This window comes from Panthera pardus, unplaced genomic scaffold (genome assembly GCF_024362965.1).
Source record: "Panthera pardus isolate Hobbes unplaced genomic scaffold, ASM2436296v1 HiC_scaffold_15, whole genome shotgun sequence".
NCBI lineage: Eukaryota > Metazoa > Chordata > Mammalia > Carnivora > Felidae > Panthera > Panthera pardus.
Window position 1 is genome coordinate 24,612,226 of NW_026526710.1, and position 19,628 is coordinate 24,631,853.

Here is a 19,628-nt window from a genome sequence, read left to right on the forward strand (position 1 = left end):
TAAAATTATGAAGATAAGATTCAAAACTTTTGTCCATCGGAAAAACCCTGCACTTCAATGTTTATAACAACTTATTCTGAATCACTAAAGCCTGAAAGCAACCTAAACTTGGCACAAGGATATGTATTCTGGGTTTAAATGTAATCACCCAAACCAGAAACCAACTAAGAGGTCACCCAGGAGGTGCCACTTTTATAAATAATTTGATAGTTATGTCAAACATTGGAAGACGCAAAAGTGCAAACATCTGCAGGTCGTAAGGTGCTAAACACTGAAAAGGAGTTAATCATGTGAACGGAGTAAAACATTCTGAGCCACAGAATTACTCTATATCATACTAATGGCACTTAAATGACACTCTGTCATCGTCAGAATTCACTGAACACTGTACACGCCCCATGTAAGAAACTTAACGAGTACGTAGAAAAATGTAGGAATTTGGGGCACATTGATGGAAAGTAGAAGGTGACAAAACTCATGTAGCTGCAGTAACACGTGTGAGCCCATGTCAGTGCAGGGGTGGAGTGAGACGCTGAGCCGAGTGGCTGAAAGTGAGTGGAGCCTCTATGTGTAAAGACATAAGAAACTGCATGAAAGTTCTGTCCTCTAGTAACTAAGGTTGTGTCCTGTGGTGGGTGGGGGGGCAGGTTGACGATCGTGACGTGACTGCACTGTGTACTGTCAACCGAACAATGAAGCAAATGGATGGAATGTGGTGCTGGAGCCACAGTTGTTGCTTGAAAGGAAAGTCACAGATACAACCAAAGGAGGAGGCTGGGGAGAGGATGTGGTCATGGATTAGAGCCGCAGATGGCAGTCTGACGACATGTGTAGTTTGATGGAGACAGAGACTTGCATGTGGAAACAGTCATCAATATGTCCACGGTCCTGGCTTAGTTTCCTCATGAATTTGTCCTTCATGCGTCAGCTGAGTGACACCGGAAGCAATGATGCCCCATAAGGCCTGAGATGCATTTTACCAGATATTACCTTCTAATACCGTTCTCCCGGGAAGACATAGGGCTTTCTCGGGGGAATCTTATCCCAGACAGTAATGGTGCAGGATGAGTACGGAGGACCTTAGTAGTGTCAGAAAACGAAAAAAGTGCAGGAAAAACCCTGCACTTTAATGTTTAAAACAACTGATTCCTAATCACGAAAGCCTGAAAGCAACCTAAACTTGGCACATGGATATTTATTCTACGTTTAAAATAATCACCCAAACCAGGAACCAACTAAGAGGTCACCAAGGAGGTGCCACTTTTATAAATAATTTGATAATTATATCCAACATTGGAAGAAGCAAAACTCTGCAAACATCTGTAGGTCGCGGGGGTGCTAAACGCTGAAAAAGAATTAATCATGTGAACAGAGGAAAACACTCTGAGCCACAGATTATTCTATATAATACTAATGGCACTTAAATGACACTCTGTCATTGTCTGTCATTGTCTCCCAAACAAACGCGACCAAATCAGTGCACAACCACCACACATGCACATGTGTGCACATACACAAGGACAGGGTGTGTCTAAGAGCTCACGAGCCAACCTAAAGGGCCCCCATGAGGCAAAACTAGAAAGATTTCAACCACAGGAACATAAAAGGATTGGGTTGTAACTCAGTGTCTACACATATGTCTGCCGTCCATATTGTTAACTGATGGTATAAATATATGGAATCACATGAGACACATTTCCGTGCAGAAATTTCATGGAACAGGTGTAAACCCTTGGCTTGAATGACGTCAGGCATAACCCCCACTCAGTAAGTATGCACAAAGGCACCAACAAGAGGGACAGTCTGAAGAAGTGTCACAGTAAGAGAAGCTTAAGGACAATTCACAACTCAATGTCGCAAAGAATCATAAACTGGTTCTTACAACAGAAAAAGGACATTAGGGAAATACTCAGATAATCTGAATAAACTGTGGATATTAATTATGAGTTGAACTGTGTCTCCAACAATTCATGTGATTAAGAGTTCTAAAAACTCCCATATTTCAGGATGAGACTCTTTTTGGAAATGAGACTGTTGCAGATGTAATTACCAGGGTGAGACCAGTAGAGTGTAACTGCATGTGTCCTAGGCTTTTTCTGTCTTTGTTTTTCCTCTGACTCGGTCTGGAATCATGCTGAAAGAATTTCACCATTTTAGAGAAAAAGGCCTATGAACCCATCCTACCTTGTCCAGAGAACCCTGGTATTACCGGAAAAATCTAGACATTTTTGAGTCCCTCGATGTGTTCCATTTATTCGCCTGAGGGGCTCACAGATCTCAGGGAAACACTGACTCCTTTAGTCAGTTCATTAAAGATATGGTGAAGGGGACAGGGGAACAAGTAATGAAGAGCCACCTAGTGTCAAGTCTGGGAGCGTCTCGAGCACCAGAGCATCAGTCCCTGGGGAGTTGAGGTGCATCTCTTCTGGGAGTGGATGTGTTCGCCAAACCAGAAGATCTTCAAACACTGTACTTTGTGAATTTATTGAGGATTCGGGGAGACATGATCAGACATTAACTACGCTGTCAGCCTTTTTTCCTGTCTGTCAAGTATGAGGGGTGAAGATTCCCAGCCTCTGACCAAGCCTTGGTCTTTCTGGGGACCAGCCCCAACCAGGAGGCTTCAGGGAGCTCACCCAGAGTCACATCATTAGAACTAGGATGTTTCTAGTGTTCTTTTCATTTAGAAAATGACAAGAATTTCAGCAATTTGGTGTCAGCATCTAGGATGTAGAGACAGGTGTGTAGTTTCTGAGATCATACAGTACTGTTGTCTGGACTGAAAATGGTGACAGAGGTACTCACATTCATCACAAATCTCAAGCCGTACAGTGTGTCTCTTGTGTTACTGATGACACAACCATATCTGACATGTTAATAAGCACCTTGGTCAGAGACAATTTCCTCTCTCACCCATCTGACTGAAAGTGAGTCCCAAAGTCTTCAGACTCTCCTCATTGCACCCTCCCCCACACACACTCTGCTCGTCTCCCCTCTTCTCCTGCTTCCCTCAGGCCTTCTGTCTCTCTCTATGGCTCTTCAGGCCCGAACTCCACCTCTATGTTAGGATTTCAGAGAAAACTATAATCTTGCAAGAGTTTCCACTCTCCAGGGTCCATCTCTACAGAGACGATGCAGAAATGGACCAGCAGGAAATCACTTCCTCATGTGATTCCTGCTCTCATCTCTGATGGTAGTTTTCATGCCCCACCAACCTCATCAATGTCTGTAATACGACAACATGATTACCGTATTTCCGTGAAATGAATGTTCACCCAGCCTTTGAGTAATTGCACAGAGAAGCGATTCATGCAATTACTTCCTCCTTCAGAATGACCGAGGCTGCACACAGGGTAACTTTTGCCATGGTGAACGAAGGAAGGATTGGCTGCATATTTCAATACATGACAGCTTTTCTTGGTCTTAAGAATATTGGTTTCTAAGACCATCAGGACACTCACTCAGCCACACACTTTTGCACCAAGCAATGCAGTGTCAAGCATTAACCCTTTTGCAAAATAACAGTAGACACTATCTGACAGTCACCCAATGGAGGTATCAGGGGATACGAGAGGCACAGTGGGGGAGGGCTGTGATGTGAAGGGCATGAAGAAGGGGCTGTGTGATCAGCCCCTATCTTGTGCTTCTGAAGACCTGAAGACCCCACAGCTATGGGAAATGTGTCTACAAGAAGGAGAATGGATAGAAGGCCCATCCACAAGGCCTGACATTCTGATTCAGTGAAATTCCTATAGAACTAATTCAGACCATATTCCTCCCCTTTGTGTAAGTTTCATACTCGTGCAAGAGAAGTGGCCTTCCAGACATTGGCCTTCTTGAGTTCCAAGCTCCAGAACGCTGGACGGTCATACAGAGAGCCAGCCCCAGGGATGGGTTTGCATGGGGACCAACACAACACTCAGCAAATGCAGCGAGGACATAAGGGGACAGGGATACACTTGTCTTCATGTGTGGCCTCTGAAGGAAAGGTTTTCCATTCTCCCTCTCTTTCTCTCCCCCCCCCTCTCTCTCTCTCTCTCTGTCTCTCTCTCTCTCACACACACACACACACACACAGGCACACGCACACACACACACAGACACACACAAACATGGATCTCTCCTGTATCTGAATATATGGTGTTCGGGATTTTGTAGCATCCTGGCTTCTCTTCCTCCCCAAAACTCATGGTCAACCTGTGCTCATCCAGCCAACCTCAGGGTCACAAGCCCAGGAGGAAGCATTCTCATCATCAGGAAACTCCAGCGACATCCAGTGTGACCAGTGTCCTGTCACTGAGGAGCCAGGACTTGCCCTGATCACCTTCTCTCCTAAGACAGGTTGATGCTCAGGAATCCCAGGGTGAGTCTCTATCGCTGTGGGCAGCTCAGCCTCTGACCCCCTTGGGCTCCAGTCAGCACTTGAGGCTGATCAGTACATTGGTTCTGGAATAGCAGCTTCAGTGTTGCTCCCACACAGCTCAAAGCCCAGGGGAATGTATCACACCCTCCCTGTGCTCTTAATGCTGGACTGTTACTCCCTCAGTCCCCCCAGTGACACCTCCAGCCAGGTTGGAGTTCTGATGAAAACTCTTCTGTCTCAAACTGGGGCCACAATGCCTGTGACCTCAGGGACATAGTACCCCTCATCTCCACCTCTCCACCACTCACATGTGGGATCTTTGACCGAAGACTCGTGTAGCCTTGGTGAATAGAAATTCACTCCTCTACTCATGGTGGCTGGATGAACTATGGCTCTCTCCTGCATATGCTGGACACAAAGAACGCAGGTAGAGCTGTGCTCACCCCAGAGACAAGTCTGACACCAAATCGCTCGCTCCTAGAAGCTCTGTGTGTGCTTAGTAATTGAGTCACTGAGATGGCTGCGGTTCACAGGAACAGACTCCCCCTGGGCTTTCATTGGACATCATGCCAGACTCACCTACTTATAGAACAATGCCACCATAGTAAGCTGGTGGCAAAGAAAACATGACTTTGCAAAAAGTTTATAGCAGGCATCCTTTTTGCATTGTTTTTCCATCCATGTTTTTAACCACAATTTCATGTGTTCTCTGTAAGAAATACAGATCTGAGAGAACTATACTAGTGATTGTACCTGCATTTTCATAATAACTATGTCATTGACTGAAATAAATATTACTAAGACAAATTTGTTGTAAAGGAGCACACACCCATTCAAAGGGCAGACTGGGCTAAGTGCTGACTAACACATAAACTGTGTCACCGGATCCTTTCATAGCACCTGCTGCAGTCGCTCCTTCCCTCCCAGAACGGCCTGCAAGTTTGTCTTTGGGCTCTGAGGTCAGTGTCACACTCAAGGGTCCTGCAGACTTGGGTCTCTTTGCTGGGAGAGCAGATCCTGGAAGGAATCACTGCACATAGTATGAGGAGAGCTATTGTTTTCAACAAGCAGACATAGTGACAGATGACAAAGATTTTTTTGTGTAATGCCCTGAGGAATATACACAACTGTTTCTACTCACAGCCTGAACAGAAGCTCTCCCCCTCTCCTCAGTGCTGTGGGAACCTTGGAGGAAGCTGAGCTCTGGAAACCCGGGAGAAATCACGTAACAGGAAAGGACACAGAATCCTACACAGAAGGGTCCACGTGTCCGGTGGTACTCATCACTGCACTGGGCATGATCTTGATCTAAGTGGACTTTTGGTAGAGACACCACCTCCTTCCTGACCCATGACCCATACAGGCGGCCATGGACTGACACTCCCTGAGGAGTCTGAGTAGAGCATCCAGTCTGGCTTAGGTTATGGGAGGTTCCCTAGAGGGACACCTGGACTGACCCTTGTCAGAGTGCTGTGGGCAGTGCAATGGGGACACAGGAGCTCTCACTGGTGGACTTGGCTACCAGTTCAAACAATGGCGGCTCTGAGTCTGAACACCAGGGGGCTCACAGGACCCATTGCTGTGGGTTCAGGGCTGATGAGAACTGAAACCTGTCCCCTGTACTGTCAGTGCCCCCTGCACACGGCTCACAACTGTGTCCTCCTCACCCTTGGCCTGAAACAGCCCCCCTCGACCAGCCCCCTGACATCCTCAGGCAGAGGGAACTGACACAGGCCCAGGGAGGGGTCAGAGAGCTGGGGTCTCATTTGCATGGAGGGGGCCCTCCCTCCCTCAGAAGATGAAGAGGGGAAGGGAGAGGTTAGGGGAGGCTCTGCTCAGCCGTGAGGCACAGAAGACAGAATCGGTGATGACCACCACCATGGCCTGGTCTCCTTTCCTTCTCACTCTCCTCGCTCACTGCACAGGTGACTGGATGAGGGCACACAGGAAGGGGCTCTGGGAGGACATGTGGATCCTGCTTCCACTGTCTTGTGTCCATACCCCAGCATCACCCTCTCTTTGTGTCTACCCTTCCCGGGTCCTGGGCCCAGTCAGTGTTGACTCAGCCGCCCTCAGTGTCGGGGTCCCTGGGCCAGAGGGTCACCATCTCCTGCACTGGAAGCAGCTCCAACATCGGGGGTGGTAATTATGTGAGCTGGTACAAACAAGTCCCAGGAACGGCCCCCAGTCTCCTGATTTATGAGAATAACAAACAACCCTCTGGGGTCCCCGATCGATTCTCTGGCTCCAAGTCTGGCAGCTCAGGCTCCCTGACCATCACTGGGCTGCAGGCTGACGACGAGGCTGATTATTATTGTGCATCATTGGACAATAGTCTCAGTGCTCACACAGAGCTGCAGGTCTGTGGGGAAGTGAGACAAAAACCTGTCGTCCCCACAGTGATGGGCTTTCCTTGTGTAGCTGCCACCTTCTGCTTCCTTCTTTGTTTGAAGCAACACAGCTGCTTCCCTCTTTGACCTAAAACTGAGGCCTGAAAAAACCCAACGAACCTCCTCTAGTCTATGTCCTTTTCCTGTCAATTGTGTCCCCAAAGCCTGTCCTTACAGGCACATATTTTCTGTTTTATACAAGCTGAGCAGAAATTCCTGCATGCTGGGGCCTGTTGTCCTGGGGACCAGTGTCCCTCAGGGTTGTGCCTGTCTGCTGCGCCTACCATATGATGATACCACAGAGTGAATGCCTACACCAAAGATAGTGAATTTCTCTCAGTTTGGAGCCTAAATGTCCACGTTCAAGGGGGTGGCAGGATTGATTTCCCCTGAGGTCACTCTCCTTGGCTTGCAAGTGGTGACATTCGTCCTGGGTCCTCACGTGGCATTCCCATGTGTGCTCACCCATGCTGCCTCTACCTCTTCTGTAAAGACGCCAGCCCTGTTTATGGGGGCAGAACCCTTATAACCTCATTATCCACGATTAAATCTTTTAATGCCTTTTCTCAAACAGTCACAATGTGGGTTCGGGTTTCCATACAGGGTTTTGAAGGGCACAGATGAGTTCATATCAAGGTGTCAAGACAGACCCGGACACACAGTACAGCTGTGTCTGACTCTGGGTAGTCATTGTCCACATGATATGCATGAATGGCATTTACTGAACCCTCCCTACATGTTGGTTTAGGAGCTTAAGTAGCAGTGCAGAAGTGACGGGGAGTGTCCCAGGCTCAGGGAGCCAACACTGTCTGGGGAAGAAAGGGAACACACAAGCAATACATTGTGCCTCACCCTGACTTCTCACATGACAACCGAATGTCTCCGCAGGCTCCGGTCACACCCACACGACACACCCTCTGCATGACACAGACTTGTTCTCCATCTCCCACCGATCAGCAGCCTCAGATTTCACGTGACTCGATCACATCACCCCTCCATCTGCCCTGACGCTATTGGGCGGCAAGGGAAGGGATTGTGCGATTGATTTGGTTAACACAGTGCGTGTCTTGTGGGAATTGAACTCAGTCCCTGACTAACCACGTAGCTTGGAAGTTTGGGGTCCAGATCAGAGAGGCAGGTGATAGAACTTTGAACAACCAGGTCCCCACCATATGCATCGTCTTCCCTCCATCCTCTTTGTAATTCAGGTTGGGACATGGTCTGTGGGCTCCGGCATCTGCGGAGGAGACACAGACCAGGTGGTTCCCATCTCATAAAACTACAGCTCGGGCCCCTGTCCATTCTGACGTCTGCACCTGGTCAGCTCAGGCCAACACACACTCCCAGGCACAAGGTGCTGATGTGAAACGGAGGCAGGCCCAGGAGAGGTGGAGAGCATTAATAAAAGCAAATGCTTTGTTTTCTTAGAGACTTTAAAAAGAATTCAGAGTGTTCACTGTTTTTGATCCTAGGATAAAGATGTATACATTCAAATGGCTCTGTAAGAAAACAATCACTGAATTCAGGTAATAACATAAAAGGTAATTTGAATAAATGGTGAAATATTTTCTTTCCTAAAGACCCTGGTTCAAAACTTTAGCAATAAGTAGATAGGTAGTACGAGCACTTTATCACTGCTTCTTTTTAGGTTTCCTTTGAGAAAGCGTGTGGGCAGGTACAAGCACGGGTGCCATGCAGATCCTTCTGAGACCGGAACGGGGGAGAAGACGTGGCAAACCCCAGCGACTCAGTGTGCCACCCGGGACACCTGCTCCTTCTCTGAACAGGCTCTTTGACAGCAGATACGAGCCTCACGTCCAGGCTTCATGGTCCTGAGGACTCAGAAGGCTGCCTAGTCTGGTTGTGGCAGTCGCTTCTTTCTGCTCGGGAAAGTGTAACAAACTTTGGCGTGAAAAACATGGGCCGGCACTAACAGCTCCCGGGTGGAGGCCCCAGTTGGGTTTCCGGTGACACCCAGTCCTCAGCGTCTCCTCCTAGTTCTCTTGTTCCAGGTCAGGCTACTCATCATCCATGCTACTAAATGTAAAAACTGCACAACAGTCAACATGTGAAATAGTCAATATGTGAAACAGGAGGCAAGAAAAGAGTGAGAAAGGAATTTAACTTCTTTAAATCTAAATCTGGATTTACGAAGAGAACAAAATAAGATAACAAAAATGATATTAAATTAAATATATTACATAAGGATATTAAATTATATTACATTTAAATGCACCAATTGTTCCAGTTACAGACATGGATTGACATAACGGATCAAAAAGGCCACTCTTCAAATAAAGATACATACGGGATGAATTTAAAAGAATGGTAAATGGGGTGCCTGAATGGCTCAGTCAGTTAGGTGTCTGACTTCGGCACAGGTCGTGATCTCCTAGTTCATGAGTTCAGGCTCTGCGATGGGCTCTATGCTGACAGCTCGGAGCCTTCACCTGTTTCAGATTCTGTGTCTCCCTCTCTCTCTGCCCCCCCTTGCTCACACTCTGCCTTTCTCTGTCTCTCAAAGATGAATAAACTTCAAAAATTTTAAACTACAATAAAAGAAAAGAATGGTAGAGAAAAGTATATCTTGAAACAATGAAAGGACAGAAAGATGTGGTTATATAAGTGTCACGTAAAGCGAAGGACTTGGCGGTTACAAGGGCTGAGTGCAGAGAGGGGGCAATGGCCTGACTGCTGGTGCGTCAGGTACCCTGAAGGTGCCCATCCTGCCATCCACCACCTAACCATGCTGCCTGCCCTTCAGGCCCTTCTCCATCTCCTGCAGCAGCTCCCCGGGGGAATCAGCCTTCTCCCCAGTGCACCCCCATCCTGCACCATAACCAGGGTATCCAGGAGGCCAACCCCTAGGTCCCTACCTGCTCCCTACCCACCACCTGCTCCTGGCATCCCTCCTGTGAATCCCTTGGCACCTGGCATGGTAAGACCAGGAATGCCGATGCAAAGAAGATGTGGAAGAAAATGAAGAAAGTTCTTACAGATATACAAAACCACAAGCATGGCAAACATTCTTCCTCCTCCTCCTCCTTCTCCTCCTCCTCCTCCTCCTCCTCCTCCTTCTCCTCCTCTTTCTCTTCTACAGCACTGTTTCTGACTGAGTACAGGGCCTGGACCCTTCCCTCAAGCCTTTCTGGTTCTGCTCTCCGACCAAGAATCAGATGGCATCTTTGTACTGGGGAAAATTAGCCCCATCCCCCTCCTCCTTCACCCCTCTCTGAGCCTTACTCTGCTGTTCAGCCATGGCTGGCCGCGGGAATTGGATAAGAATGACCATGGGTTAGTAAAGACTGTCTTCTCACTACTTGGATGGACATTTCAGCTGATGAGTTTAGTAGAACTCTTTTTGGCAGATGATGAGTCTTCGCAGCTAACTACTGAAGACGAGTATAAGAGGTGTCAAATGTGATTTTTTAAACTTTTTTGCAATCTTCGTGGTGTCATGGGAAGTGATATGGAGTTTTAATTATGGAAAAGAGAAACTCTACCATTGTAGTGATGGTGGGCAAACATTGGTCATTTACTGGCAAATACATTTCCCAGCAGGACTTTACTGACCCTACTAACTGGAAGGCTGCTGGGAAATGGAGTCCATTGGGTTGATAAGCTCTGCCTGCCCTTTTGGAACCTATCTCACAGGCGTCTCAGGCCCTTTGCTTTCTCCAGCTCTCATTTAATCCAAATAAAGCTCTTTATCCAAGGAAGAAAGGAAGGGAGGAAAGAAGGAAAGAGGAAAGGGAGAGAGATAGGGAGATAAAGAGAGAGAGAGAGAAAGAAATGCAAACAAAAGGAAAGAAAAGATGAAAGAAAGAAGAAAGAAAGAAAGAAGAAAAGAAAGAAAGAAAAGAAAGAAAGAAAGAAAGAAAGAAAGAAAGAAAGAAAGAAAGAAAGAGAGACAGGAGAGAAAGAAAAAACAACATGAGAGGCAACTACTGTCACTGACCGTTTAAATTTCCTCTGTGCTCAGAGTCAGACCCTCAGACCCTCCAGGGTCTCCAAGGCCTCCCTATCTGTTTCTTACTGGCAGTCCTGGGGGTGACAGAGACAGCTTTCTGTCTCAGGTCCCCATGGACCTGCAGCAGTAAGTCAGAACTGATGCTTCTGCCCCATGTTGAGCACTAACAATAAGGCTCATCCTCAGGCTGCAGGCTGAGAAGGTCCTAGAGGCCTTGTTCCCAGAGTGGGAGCCAGAGAACCAAGCTGAGATCTGCGAGGTCCCATTTCTTCTGAGCACCACAGTTGTGGTAACGCTGAGAGAAATCTCTTGGAAGCAGCCCACATAATTTGCTCCAACACTGTTGCTAATTCCCATCCAGGTGAGGGTCACCTTGTGCCCCTGAAACCCTGACAGGGAGGCCTCCTGTGTCGGGGCACACTGTGCCCAGGACCCTGCAACAGAGCAGTGGAGACACGGACAGGCAGGTCCTGAGGGAATGCCTCCAGCTTGTTCTTCAAAAGAGGGGAACAAGGAACCCAGCACACCCCAGCCCATAATCACTCGCCTTGCTTTCCACAGCCAGTCACCTAAGCGGAGAACAAGGGGGGTGAGGAGGAGAGGGGTCCAGGTCAAGGTGGAGACAGCCCAGGCTGTGCCCCTGACTGAGCCCACCAGTGAGAGAACTGCACAAAGCCTCTCTCATCCCCTCCCCACTTTGGAGAGCAGAGAGGAATCCTTCATGAAAATCACTCCCCTCCTGGGTCCTGAAACCTACTCACTGAATATGGTGACAGCTGAGTGGGGGGTGGGGGTGGGGGGCTGGGGAGCCAAATGTGGGCCCCGGTGAGCATAGAGCAGAGGGTACAAGGCAGGGTTCCAGGACTGGGTGCCCAGCTGAGACACCCCTCAGCCATCCCTGCACCTCCCTCATGCACAGGGACAGACGTCCAGCGCCCCCTGCTGTCTCAGAGTTCAGACTCACTTAGGACTGGGAGAAGGAACTGGAGTTGAGGAGAGAGGGACCCTCTGGACTTGAGCCTGCCTGGCACCCCACCCATCCCTACACAGGGTCGGGGGCTTCTGATCCCCCAAGTGCTACCTCCTGTGTGGCAGGCACCACCACACCTCAGTCCTTACTTCAGAGCTGTGGCTACCTCAGCATGAATCACTCGGTGCCCCCCACCACTTAGATAGTTGTGTTGTTGGGACGTCAGGTGAGTGACTCCCTCAGGGAAATTGTGTCCTGCACTGAGGGATAAGAAGTGCAGAGGGCAGGCTCACCACTCCACAGGCTGTATCAGGAAGGCCTGAGGAGACATCCCATCTCTTTGTCATGTCAGGACACTTCCCACCCAGGCAAGCCAGTCCCCATAATCCTCTGCACCTGCCCCCATCCTCACACTTCATGGGGCAGGGTCCGTTAACAAGAATGCACATGAGATTCTTCAAAGACACACTGTAATTAGAAACAAGGGACATGTGCCTCTCACATTGCCTTTTCCCAAGAGCACGCATAGGCGATAGTCAGCAACACAGTCATCCCAGGATGCAGCCAGGAAGCCCCAATGGTGAGGGAGACACTGGAGGTGACTCGGTCCCTGGCACCAGAAGGGTTTCCCTTCCAGACGGGACTGCATATTTGGGAACCTGCAGAAGCTTGGGAATTGTAAGGAAAGAGCTCATCCCATGACTCAGAAGTTCCTGGTGCTCTAAGCCCTCCTTTCTCAGTGTGCAATGTATTATAATTACTCACACCAGATCCTTCTCTAGTCCTTCCGAGTGTCACACAAGGTTCTACTCCTCCTGTAAATATTCACACAATTGTTTTCCCCAGTGTTTACCTAATCCCTCTCTGCACTGTTTATGACAACATCTAGGATCCTACATCTAGGATATATCTTCTGGAATTTATATCATACATATGTGTGTGTGTGTATATATACACATACATATATATATACATATATACATATATATATATGAAACACAAACTACATATAAATAAAACATAAGATTGTTATACACACACACACACACTTCTAGTCATCGACTCTCGATTAACATAGAACCCTGTGCTCTAGTCCTATAAATATTTAATGCTTCCCATTGAATACGTCACATGAAACATCTCCTCTTTGTCTGTCATAGTGAGTCAGATGAAAACCCAACAGGCTCCACAACCTTGACAGTTTTGTTTGTCCTTTCAATACTGAGTGTCTGCAGTCTACCGGCACCTAGCTGGTGCCCAGGAAAGGTTTTTGAATTAAAAAGAATACATCAGTGAATAAAAAAAGAAAAAATACACATATCCACATTCTTTACCTTATTGCCAAAACTAGTATCTCTTCTATCATTTGAATCATCATAATCCATCCACATTTTTAAGCACAGAGATGGAGGTCATCTTAGACAAACACGTAGACCTCACACACAGCCTCCAGGTAATTCCTATCCAGGGATCTCCACAATAAATATAATGCTAAAATGTCCACACTACCCAAAGCACTCTATAAATTCAATGAAATCCCCATAAAACTCCAATGACATTTTGCACAGAAATTTAAAAAAAAAAAACAAATTATGTATAGAACCAGAAAAGACCCCAAATTGCCAAAGCAATGTTGAGAAGGAACAAACCTTGAGACACCATACTTTGCACTTTCAAATTATATTACAAAGCTGTAGTCATGAAAACCAATGCGGTATTGTTCTCAAGAGACACATAGGTTGATGCCATAGAATAAAAACACCAGAAAGTCATTCAAGTTCCTCTTGACCACCAGGGAAGACATAGGCTGAAAACGGTCCTTTGCAAGGTCTCCGGAACAGAGCTACCATGGATTTGGGAGGGAATTCAGAAAGAATATACATGAATCCTAGAGTAGATGCCCCAAATGGGATCCTTAGGATCTCACTGCTATTTCCTGATGCACTTTGGGAGAGAAAACTGGAATGACTCAGACGTCTGACAATGAGCACATTGACATAGATGCCGGGATAGAGGGTGAGTCAACACACTCCACCTGGGTAAGAAGCACATGTAAAGAATAATCTCATTGGGGTCAGGTCCCATCTGCCAAACTTCCCCATGGGAGCTGCCCTCTGCTCTCTGCTGTTCCCTGCATTGGCATGGGTGCCTGGAGCCCTGTGTCCACTGTCATAGTCAGTTAACTACTTCCCCTATTGGTACACATTTACTGTTAGAGGAATGTGTGTAGAGACAACTCCTCAGGCCTGACCCATGAACAGTCAAGGGAGCCATGGACAGTCTCACCCCCAGGAGTCTGAGTAGAACAGAGAGTCTGCCCTGAGGTGATGGGGGGCCACGTGGGGAGACCTGGCCTAACAGGTAGAGGAGAGTGGCTAGAGCAGTGGGGAGGCAGAAGTGGTCTCTGATGGGCTCTGCTAAAGTCATACAATGACTTGTCTGTGTCTGGACACTAAGGGGCACTCAAGGCCTGTTTCTGAGGGGTCACGGTAGATCAGAGATGAGAACTGCCACCTGCCACTGCCTGTGCCCTCTGCTCAGGCCTCACATCTGTGACCTCCCCACCCCTGCCCTGAAATTGCCCCCACCCTGCCCATCCCCCTGACATCCTCAGACAGAGGCACCTAAAGAAGTCAGTGAGGAGTCAGAAAACAGGGGGGTCGCATTTGCATGGTTGGGCCCTCCCCCTCTCAACAGATGAAGAGGTGAAGGGAGAGGTGAAGGGAGACTCTGCTCAGCTGTGAGGCAACAGAAGGCAGGATCGGTGCTGACCTCCGCCATGGCCTGGTCCCCTCTCCTCCTCACCCTCCTCGCTCACTGCACAGGTGACTTGATGTGGAGACACGGGAAGGGGTCCTGGAAGCACAAGTGTGGGCCTGATTCCTCCTCTTGTCTCTAGACCCCAGGAATATCCTCTCTGTTGTTTCTCTTTCCAGGGATTTGGGCTCAGTCGGGGCCGAATCAACCATCTTCAGTGTCTGGGGCCCTGGGCCAGAGGGTCACTATCTCCTGCACTGGAGTTGGTAGTTACGTGTACTGGTACCAACAAATCCCAGGAATGGCCCCCAAAACCATCATCTATAATAATAACAACCGACCCTCAGGGGTCCCTGATCGATTCTCCGGCTCCAAGTCTGGCAGCACAGGCACTCTGACCATCACTGGGCTCCAGGCCGAGGACGAGGCTGATTATTACTGCTCATCGTGGTACAGCAGTGGCAGTGCTTACACAGTGGTCCAGGCCTGTGGGGAAGTGAGACAAAAACCTAGTTACTCATCTGTAAGAGGGAAACACATCAGCAGTTGCCTCCTCAGCTTAGACTGTGATTCTGCTCATTCCGTGGCTGATGACTTGGACGCAGGTCCATGCAAGGGCACCTCCCATGAGTGAGGTTCCTCCTGTCCTTTCTGTCCTCAAAGTCACTCTCAGAAAACCCTTGTGACACAGAGTCTTGATGGAAGACAAATCTCTTGTTTTATCAGCTGAGGTATTTTACTTCTAGGCCTAATCATATCAATTTTTCCTTCTGATATAAAAATAAATGAAGCATTTTTATTTTTTCTCTGAACTCTACCCATGTGGTGCCTGAAGAATACATAAGCCTTATTTGCATCTGGTACTATTATCTCCATGGCAGTGGCAAGTCTCCTCTTCTTATCTATTATTTGTGAAAAACTGCCAATTTAAAATTATAAAATTATGAAGATAAGTTTCAAAACCTTTGTCCATAGGAAAATCTCTGCACTTCAATGTTTATAACAACTGATTCCTCATCACTAAAGCCTGAAAGCACCCTAAGCTTGGCACATGGATATTTATTCTAGGTTTAAAATAATCACCCAAACCAGGAACCAACTAAGAGGTCACCAAGGAGGTGCCACTTTTATAAATAATTTGATAATTATATCCAACATTGGAAGAAGCAAAACTCTGCAAACATCTGTAGGTCGCGGGGGTGCTAAACGCTGAAAAAGAATTAATCATGTGACAGAGGAAAACACTCTGAGCCACAGAATTATTCTATATGATACTAATGGCCCTTCAATGACACTCTGTCATTGTCTGTCATTGTCTCCCAAACAAACGCAAGCAAATCAGTGCACAACCACCACAAATACCCGTGTGCGCACACACACAAGGACAGGGTGTGTCTAGGAGCTCACGAGCCAAATTAAAGGGCCCCCATGAGGCAAAACTAGAAAGATTTCAACCACAGGAACATAAAAGGATTGGGTTGTAACTCAGTGTCTACACATATGTCTGCCGTCCATATTGTTAACTGATGGTATAAATAAATGGAATCACATGAGACACATTCCCGTGCAGAGATTTCATGGAACAGGTGTAAACCCTTGGCTTGAATGACGTCAGGCATAACCCCCACTCAGTAAGTATGGACAAAGGCACCAACAAGAGGGACAGTCTGAAGAAGTGTCACAGTAAGAAAAGCTTAAGGACAATTCACAACTGAATGTCACAAAGAATCTTAAACTGGATCTTACTGCAGAAAAAGGACATTAGGAAAAAACTAAGAAAATCTGAATAAACTGTGGATATTAATTGTTACGCGTTGAATTGTGTCTCCAACAATTCATGTGATTAAAAGTTCTAAAAACTCCCATTTTTCAGGATGAGAACCTATTTGGAAATGAGACTGTTGCAGATGTAATTACCAGGGTGAGACCAGTAAAGTGTAACTGCATGTGTTCTAGGCTTTCTCTGTCTTTGTTTTTCCTCTGACTCGGCCTGCAATGATGCTGAAAGGAATCTCACTATTTTAGAGAAAAAAGCCGATGAACCCATCCTACCTTGTCCAGAGAACCCTGGTATGACCGGAAAAAATCTAGACATTTTGTTGTCTTTTCACTGCTAACCCATGGAACATTTACCAAATAAAGATAATAGGGTTGAATGTGAGTGGGATTCCCTTTCCTGAATTCCCCTTGATGGATGAGCAGAGAAAAATTTCTAAGAAGATAGATTCCCTTGTACTGTATAATGGTTTATATCAATGTTCATCCTGAGAACACTTACAAAACTGGACCAATAGAGAGGCAAATGGGTCATAAGTATACCAGAGAAGAAAATAAATTCCAGACTAAGTATAAAGGCCCGGTCAAAACCCAAATTGGGAATTAAGTACAGTGTATACTTCTCTGCGGAGACCTGGTAGTCTTTTGACAAACGGAGACTTCAAAGGCCCCAGAGCCTGTACCATGGAGGTGATGGGATATAACAGGAGATTCTCATAATACAGCAGCAACAGCAAAAAGTATTCAAAGTTCAAGGATAACCCCCATGGACTTTATATCACAAAGGAACCGGGAGTGATCCTGGGAAATATGAGGCCTTGCAATTGGTTTCGATTGGAGACTGGTAGGGGTGACTCGGTGGCTCAGTCGGTTAAGCTTCAGACTTCGGCTCAGGTCATGATATCGTGGTTCGTGAGCCGAAGCCCTGCCTTGGGCTCTGTGCCACTAACTCAGAGCCTGGAACCTGCTTCTGATTCTGCATCTCCCGCTCTCTCTCTGTACCTCCCTGCTCTCTCTCTCTCTCTCTCTCTCTCTCTCTCTCTCTTTCTCTCTCTGTCCTCTCTCTCTTTCTCTCTCTGTCCTCTCTCTCTTAAAAAGAAATAAACATTAAAACAAATTCATATTGGAGACTGGTAGTGATGGCAGGGCCCTGCAGCAAGCAAACCCAATGTCAGGGAACACTAATATGTCCAGGAACATAAACACTGTAAAATAAGCCCTATGGTGAGCAGCCTGGATGCTGTTAGTGACCTGAAGAAAATTAATGTCTCCATCCCAAGCACCCAGGAGAGGATCCACTCATGATCCTTCCCTGGACACTGAAAGCTCAAATATCCATCTGCAAAGGTCAGAGCGTCCTCTAGGGATGCTGTGTGTTGTCAGAGCAGCTGGGTGACCAGGACAGGGGTCATCGGTGGGCTGGTCAGACTGCCCTGAGAGGACTGGGCTCTGGGCCAGGCCAGCAGGAAAATACTCGAATGGCTCTCATCTACTAAGGCAAACAGGGTCCACATTGCAGTGTGACTGTCCCTCACCTGGGCCTCAGGGGCCCCGGGAGTGATCAGCTCTGACTCACTCCCTTACATCACCTTTCTCCCTCCAACCCCATGGCACCCTTCCCCAGGCCTGAGGCCAGGCACAGACGTCTGGGCCATTGCACAGAACAAAAATGTTTGCAGGAAGAATCTTGAGCGGGACCACAGTCAGGGAGGTGACTACTAGAACACTGGGGAAGAGGGGTCTTGTTTTATTCTACTGGTCTTTTTATTCTGTCGCATCAATCCATGTGTTTCTTTCTAGGCCAATACCCTACTGGTTTTCATTACTATAGCTTTGTAATATAACTCAAAAGCAGGAAGTCTGGTGCCTCCAGCTTTGTTCTTCTCTCTCAATATTGTTTGGCAATTTGGGGTCTTTCTGGTTGTGTATAAAAGTCAGGAGATTTTTTCCATTTCTGTGAAAACTGTCTCTGGAATTTTCATGGGAATTGCATGGAGTCTATAGATTGCTTTGGGCAGTATGTACATTGTAACATGGCTTTTGGTTTGGAAAACGCTGGGTTTAGGAATTACGTGGAGGCTGTGTGTGAGGTCGAAGGATGTGTCCAAGATGACATCCGTGTTTGTGGTTCACAATTTGAATGGATGATGATGGCCCAAAAGAAAGACCCGATGCCCGTTTTAGCCATAAGGTAAAGAATGTGGAGACTGGTATTTTTTCCTTTGTTAATTCACTGATGTATTCTTTTTAATTCAAAGCCATTTCCTGAGCACCAAGGACGTAGCAGTAAGCTGCAGACACTTAGTGCTACAAAGGACAAACTAAACTCTCAAGGTCATGGAGTATGTTGGGTCATCACCTGACTCACTATGAAAGACAAGGATCAGATGTTTTACGTGAAGTATTCATATATTGTGGCCCTTGAAGATATGTACATTCACACATATGCACAGCGAGTCAAACCAGATTTCAGGGTTAAGGAAGGTATATTTCTCTTCCTAGGTTTGCCTTTCGATTCCATTTGGAGATGCTGGATTCAGGTGGTCAGTTGGCCTACCTCTTAGACCTCCAGTGGATGTCCACTAGAGTCATCAACAACCAGCCACCCCTCTTTCTCGGGCCTTGACACATGCCCTGACCTCTGACCCAGGGCTCCTCCTCTTAGGGATCCATTGGTTCACCCTAAAGTTCCCCCTTTACGTACCGCAGCTCTGTAAAGACCTCTTTGTCCCAGCTCCCTTGCACGCCGCACATGCACACGGGCCGTGTCCCCATATGTGTGTCCCAGCGACACCCCTTCGCTGTCCTTACATTTACCACGTGCAACATCTGTGAACAGGAGACACAGAGCAGTTCTGGGGATACTGTTGGCAGAGATGGACATTTTGAACCAAATCACAAGCTTCCACTGAGATACTTTTCCAAACGTGAGAGTGTCATGGTTCCAATAAGGGACCCAGAAAGGCCCTTTCGTACTCAGCTCCCATGGGTCACAACATCAGTACGACTGCTGTCCAAATGAACATTCTGCTTGGTGTGCAGAGGGGATCACAGCAGGTGGAGGACATGGTACCTAGGGCAACAGGGGAGCAGAGCGAAGAGGGGCCTGCAGAGTGAGGGTCAGCAGCTAAGCTGCCTGGGGGGCAGTAGGCACACTGGAGCCTCAGGGCTATGTGACCTGCCTCCACCTGGGAGCGTCCATTGCCCTGTGAGCCCCTGCATCTGGCTGCATCACCACATTGCTTCCAACATGGATCACTTCTTCCTTTTTCCCTCTGGCGTCTGGAAAATTGCAGGCTTATACACAAGGCATAGACAGAGCGCATTTCCCAGGAGGAAGTGGGCTCTCAGGACCTGCCCAGAGGATAAGGCAGCTTGTGGGCAGAATCCCTTCAACGGAAC

The 19,628-nt window shown here is 47.4% G+C and overlaps 1 gene segment (V, D, J or C); it reads left to right on the forward strand.

Annotated features, from left to right (window-relative positions):
- Positions 1-14,366: 14,366 nt before the first annotated feature.
- The window catches only part of LOC128777126 (immunoglobulin lambda variable 1-40-like), a 113,483-nt gene continuing 108,221 nt past the window's right edge, over positions 14,367-19,628 (forward strand). Inside the window, 1 exon segment of the V gene segment in view lies at positions 14,367-14,518. Within this exon segment, the coding sequence occupies positions 14,473-14,518 (46 nt within the window).